General features: G+C 39.1%; 1 protein-coding gene across 1 annotated transcript in view; it reads left to right on the top strand.

Annotated features, from left to right (window-relative positions):
* LOC118338911 (E3 ubiquitin-protein ligase SH3RF3-like) overlaps positions 1 to 6,873 on the top strand; it is an 84,734-nt gene that overhangs the window by 71,509 nt on the left and 6,352 nt on the right. Inside the window, 1 exon segment of the mRNA XM_035676370.1 lies at positions 1,240 to 1,565. Within this exon segment, the coding sequence (XP_035532263.1) occupies positions 1,240 to 1,565 (326 nt within the window).

Raw genomic sequence — 6,873 nt, forward strand, 5'->3', positions numbered from 1 at the left:
ACTGTGACCACACTGCCAAGAATAACACACACACACACACACACACACACAGAGAGAGAGAGACATGTGCTCTCCCACGTACATATACACACAAGTGAACGCTTAGGCTCACAAACACACAGCTGAATGACATCACTGTGCTTTTTGTTTTATGGAGGCGTAATGACAGAGCTTCATGCCTCTCGCCATCCACCTCTTTCTCCCTCTGTTTTTCTCTCCCTCTCTTTCTCACATACACATAAACAGACAAACATCTGGTCTCCATTACAAAATAAAGTATGTGCATAGTTCTGGCATTTAGTGGTTTTATCACATGACCAGCGTGGCTCTCTATGGATTTCTGCCTGAGTACTGCAATGTAGAAGAGCAGGTGGCTAGCAACCCTGTATGTGTGTGTGTGTGTGTGCACGCACGTGCCTGTATGCTTTTGTGGGTGTGTATTTCTGTGTACTTTTATCCTCGTGAGCAGCAAATGTCCTCATACAAATTAAAGGCTGAAAAATGGTCCAAACTCAGGACATCACAGCCAGTTTTCTTTCTACGAAGGAGTTTGTTCAGAGTTAGGGCCTCAAGTTAAACTTAGATTATTCACAGTACTTTCTATTTTTCCCCAATTTTTAGCAGCGTGGTTTGAGTTTTGGACCTCAGCCTGTCAGATTGCCCCATTCTCCTTGTGTTTTAGTCAGACCAATGATGTGCAAGTGAGGTGAATTAAAAAAACATACTAGTTTATAATACATACTATAATCTACTGTATCTCTGTGAAAGACAAGGCAATCTCTCTGGAGTGTGTCTCTGCTCTTTACCAGCCTTTACCACTGTTGTGCTTAAGCCTTTAAGACGTAAGCAAAACACTGTGTCAAGAAATTGCATTTTGCATTACTCAGTATATAAAAACAGATATTACAGTAATGTAATTTGGCACATAAACAATCCAGTAGTTTGGCTACACCTTGATTAAACCATGCAGGGATCAACTGTCTTTGAAAGTGCATTTGTTTTTATAATAGTGTTAATTGCCTATTATAAACATACCCTGTCTTCATACAGTAGCAGGTGAACCAGACAGACTTAGAGACAAATTATTTTGATACCAATTTTCATTTCAGAAATTTAGTAACAGTCCAACTCCCAAAGTATTGGCTTGTTCCCTCTGGTGAGCTAGTGATGACTGATGGATGAACTCATTAAAAGGCTCTCACAGTTATACTAACACACACGTGTTTGTGTCTGTTTTAGTTCACAGTCCTCCTGCGGGAAGCCCAGAGCGTCCCGCAGTGGCCATCTCCCCCCTGCGCCCTCAGAGTTCCTCCCCCTCACGCTGCCCCGGCCAATCGGGTCGTCCTCTCTCCATGGTGTCTCCGGGACCCAGCTTAGGACCTTCACCCCTCTCCTCTCCAGCCTCGCGGCCCCTCCTGCCCCTCTCCTCCCCTCTCTCCTGCCTCACGCCTCCTAACGTGTCAGCAGTGCTCCTCAACGGGGAGCCAGCCAGTCCCCTGCAGCCGCCATTGCCGGGCCCCTCCCACGCCCCCAGCCAGGGTGCCCTCGTACCCAAAGCAGAGAAGGTGAGCCTCATCCTTACAATAGAAAAAAACTACAAAGCACATCTATCAATGGCTTGTTTTAAGATTTTTATTATATCATACTGTGAAAAACCCACTGTGGAAATAGATACTACTTTTTGACTAATATAATAATTGGATTTCTTGTTATTACAATGCAGCTCCTATTATTTTCTCCACATGAATAATCAAGAGCTGAATGCATTAACTTTATACTTGCTTTTGGAATTATGAAAAATCACTTTCCCAAGTACATCAAGACAGATTGTGCAAAATCTGGTTCTCCGAAAATGAAAATCCCAACTTTTGATGTTAAAATAAGTCCTTGAATACTGATTGAGGCTACATGTTGTAGTATTTATGGAAAGTATTTTCATATAATGACCAACTTAGACAAAATAAACCATACTGTGCATATCAATTACAGGTGAAGAAGACAGCAACAACAACAACAGCATTCTGGCTAGGGCTGCAACTAACAATTGATTTCATCACAGATAAATCTGCTTATTATTTTTTTGATTAATCTGTTAATCAGTTGATCTTATAAGATGTCAGAAAACAGTAAAAAGTATCTGTTACAATTTTCTAAAGCCCAACCTGACGTCTTCAAATAGCTGACATTGTATTGATTTACTACCACATAAGACAAAGAAAACTCCTCACAACTGAGAACTATTGAACATTTGCCATTTTGGATTTACAATTTAGTATAAACAATCAATCAATCAATGATCACAATTACTGCAAATTCCTTTTCTGTCAATTGAAAAATTGATTAATCGAGTATATGAATGTGTCCACATCTCCATTAAGGGAACACAATCCCTCTTGCCACACAGATAATAAGTAACATTTCCACTTCCTTTGATTGCAGAAGTTTTAGTCATCCTGTAAATAAAACTCATGGTTTATATATATTTTGTGTCTGTATGTGTGCGTGTGTGTAGTCCTCTCATACCACAGTGAGTGTCATTCACCCAGGCGGCTGGCACAGATGCTGAATGCCATCCTATATGTTGTGAGATCTGCAGTGTTAAAGCTTTGGATGTTAAATCGGGCTGAGCTGACAGTGAAGGATGGCACTGAAAGCTTGCATCTGTCTCAGCTCGATTTGTTTCACTGTTGGCTCCACTGTCTGGGACAGCTAATCTATGGCTAGCTGACAAACAGCTCATTGACTATGGAACAGCAGGCAGCGGCCTTGTTTACATCGCCACACTCAAAGATGGCTTGAACTTGGATTCAGGATTATGACTCATACACTGAATATATCTCATAAAAGTTGAAACAAGGTCGTTAAAGCACGAGTATCAGTCGGTCATTTCATGTCATTCTGATATCAGAGGATGCTCCCATCTTCTCACAACCACTAAATATGTTTGTTTGTTTTTAAAAAGTAAATCAAATGTCTGCCTAAAACAATATTCTAGTTTGTTTTGGGAAGATTCTTCTCAGCTGTCTATAAATCTCATGTGATGACCTGCCTCACCCAGCCTAAATGAGCTGCTACTTTAGCCAAAACAAGCTCTCAATATGGATTTTACTGTAGTTGTACAATCCAGTTGTGAAAAATGCTATTTCATAAGCTTGTTATGCACTGACAAGATTAACATTCTGGAGGAAAACTAGAATATTACACAGTTTATGGTCAGGGTAGCTCAATAGATCACATTTAAAGATACTGAGTATTGGAACGAAATACTCAGAATCAGTCCCAAAATGCTATATGATCATATTATCCCTTTAAAACAATGTTCAGCCTGACCCTCATTCACAGCGCTTACCTTTGTTACTTTGAGCTTGGTAGAGCAGGAGCATCAGGTTTGAAGTCAGGGTGGAGATGAGACTGCACAGAGTCAGTCTTTGTTACAGAGGAAATGATGAAGCAGCTACGATAACTGTCTGGCAGACACAGTTAGGATAATCGCTGTTCGACACACTGTCACACTGTCTAGGGCGCAGCAAACATACAGACACATATCACGTTGGACACTGAGATGTGTTTGTAGACCGTTTCCAAGAAGTCTGTGCCACAGGCCAGCTGCCAACTAAATGGCTGTCAGAAGTGTTTGCAGGATTTCAACAGGTCCAGAAAAAGTGTCTTAAACTATGTTTAACTGAACATTGAGTATCAAAGCCCCTGAGTTTAGATCAAATAGGCCTTTGCATTCCATTTTTACTTCACTGTGTGTTATGTTACAGACACCTATAATATTCTGGTGACATTTTTTCCCATTTTTGCCTCTGTTGATTGCAAAAATAGGCTTATATTTGAATCTTGGCTGGCATTAAAAAGTATTCTGGCACCCTGGTTTCTCAGACATGGAATCCAACCAAGAGACACTCTTCGTTTTAGACCATTAAACTCACAGCAGCGAAAACAAATCCGTTAGACAAAATATGGAGTTACCGTGATCCATTTGGTTAGCACATTTCAGACATGGTATAAAGGGCTTTGTTCCCATTTCACTCTTGGGTTTTCTTTTTTCACATAATTAACCTTAAAAGCATTTAAAGAGTGTTGAGTTTGGGTGAGTAAATGAGTAATTAGCTTGGTGGTTACAGGTTCAATTCAGTTTCAGCATCCTGACAGTGTGCTGCAGAGCAAATAACTCATCCAGTGCTAAATTGGACATCATTTGCATAACAGACTAAATTGTGAGTGTGTGCTGCCATCCGGTGGCTTATTTTGGAACAACAGCAGCAGTATAACTCGCTCCACACACACAGGCGAGCCCACCCATACACACACACTCGCAGGAGGCAGATTAAGCTTTTAAGCCTGCAGATGAGAGAGGAGAGAGAGTGATTATTCACTTTTTTTTACCGCTTTCAATCCCACCTTCCTTCTTCGCTCTCTTTCTACATCCCTCTGTTCTCTCTGTCCTCCCTGCTGTCTTTCTGTCCATCTTTTCCTCCTTTCCTCTCCTACTTTTGACATCTTTGTCTCTCTGAATCTCCCTCTATATCCCACCATTTTATCCTCTTCTATTCATCTTCATTTTACTCTACATCTTCTCATCCCTCTCCCAAATTAAAATTCAAACAAGCTTTATTTGCATGACAGGAAGGAAATCTACTGTTGCGAAAGCAGTGGAACATTTTATGTGTGGATATTTCAGCCCGCGTACACTTGCATCATTAGATTTATGTAAAAGTGATTTATATTTTTGCGGAAAAAAGTTACAACAAAAAGGCGACACATTCCTGCATAATACATAATCTCTACACAATAATAAAGTCTTGGTATTTAGGGAAATGCACATTTCCAAATGTGGAGTATGTGGTATGTGGAGTGCAAAAGCAAGGAATGCTCTTCGTCTTCTATCGTGGATCTGCTGAGTCAAAGTGTTTATATAGCCTCTCTTGCTTTGTAAGCACTTTTATCTGTGCTGTCCCACCTCTATACTAACACTGGTCATTAAGACAATGAATTGTTATTGTTTCACTTCTTTAATTGCTCGATTTTAATCAGATATTGCGCCAGGATTGTGTCACTTTTGTTTACCAGGAATTCGGTAACAGTGTAGTTTGTCAGTGTAGATGTCAGCACATGTGAGTTTAGTTGTTGCAGGTCCACTGATTGAATATAGTTCTAATGTTCAGTCTGTTTAGCAGATCACTTTTTGGGTTGTATTATTTCTACCAAATTGTGGAAAGTCCTGTGAACTTCGAGTGATTTTATTGAATCAATTTTATCTTTTTTGGGGGTTTGGAAACCTCTTTCTAAAGAAAAGAAACTCCCTCAGTCACATTGTTAAATGGTCTAGTAGGCTGATTGGTGAGTCACAGCTTAACCCAGAATCCTTGTAGACCAGAGAGTTGCAGTGGATAACCTGCTTGATTTTAAATGACGATTCCCACCCTTTGCACAGTGAATTTCATCTTCCTTCTTCCGGACAGAGGTTATTGTCCCAAGATGTAGAACAAAGCCGTATAGCTTCATTCCAGCAGCTATCATTTAGATCAACGAGTTGTAGTAACGTGAACAGAGTTTTTCTCGTTTTAATCTGCATTTTTACCGTATTTATTCTACTGGTTATTTATCTTAGCATTTTGTTAATGATCTCTCTTTGTAAGTCGTATTTTTTGGAGCCTGGAGCACTTCTTCATTTATGTTTATCCTTTATCATGTTTGTATTATGTTTGTCTACTGTCTGAATTGTTTGTTGTTTTTATATTTTCGTCAAGACGAATGCCTTGTCTTTTACTAAATAGTAATCTTGAACCGTGTACCTTGAAAGTGCTCCTTTTTGACCCTTCTAGGCCCCAGTTTTGCTACCATAAAATAATTTCATTAACATAAGTTTAATTAACAGAAAACACAATACATAGTGCCTGAACTGGGATTGTCTATGACTTTGTTAAAGTATCTGGACCAATAATCAATTAGTTGATCAACAAATAATTTTATACTAATTTCATTGTTATTTATCAAGGAAAAATACAAAATATTTGCTTGTTTAAGCATTCTCTATTATAAATTGTACTATTATAGTTTACTCACTGTAAATTAAATATTTTTACAAGCTATTTTACCTTAAGCGTTTTCCCTATTTTTCACAATTAATCAAAAAAGAATAAATAGATTCGAATTAAAATAACTGTTATTCGCAGCCCAAAATCAAAGTAGGCACACTGGGCCATTTCTTCATGAAAACGTCTACTTCTTACAGCTGTCATGAAGCACAGGCATGTTTGCTTCAAGCCTGGTTCAGTAGTTGACAGTATTTACGGAGCCATCTGCAAAGGCTGAGCACACCTACCACAGGGGTTTTTCCAGCAGCCTTGGTTCGCAGAAGAAAGCTCCTAGTTTTAGTTCAGAAATTGTAATGGGATGTACAATATTTATCACATGTGTACTGTTGCATGTTAAATAACTGAGAATGATTCAAACTGGAGCAAAGGATATAAAAAGAGGTGGCTTGAAGTACTCGAAGACAACACAAAAGAGAAGACCTGAACCTTGATATATCAACTAAAACGTTTTCTCCAAGGTCACAAAATGAGTAACTGTGATTCACAAGACCTCCACCAAAACCTGGGAACAGAAAATCTGTAAATATTAGCTTTGCTCTGGGTGCCTAGTGATGTCAAACAATTAGAAATTTGTTTTTTTCTAATTACTCACAAAGTTAGATTAATGTTTGGTAACCTACACTACACCTACACTGCCCGTCAACAAATTGGTAAGAGCCTTCCATTGGATAATTACTGCAGTGATCAATATGTTTCAGCTGGCAACAAGTTATTTAACCCTAGCTCATTTATTAAACAACCATGTCGGAAGACATATCCTGTGATCACG

The sequence above is a fragment of the Morone saxatilis genome, unplaced genomic scaffold (assembly GCF_004916995.1).
Source record: "Morone saxatilis isolate NCDOM2014 unplaced genomic scaffold, NCSU_SB_2.0 Contig5, whole genome shotgun sequence".
Lineage (NCBI taxonomy): Eukaryota > Metazoa > Chordata > Actinopteri > Moronidae > Morone > Morone saxatilis.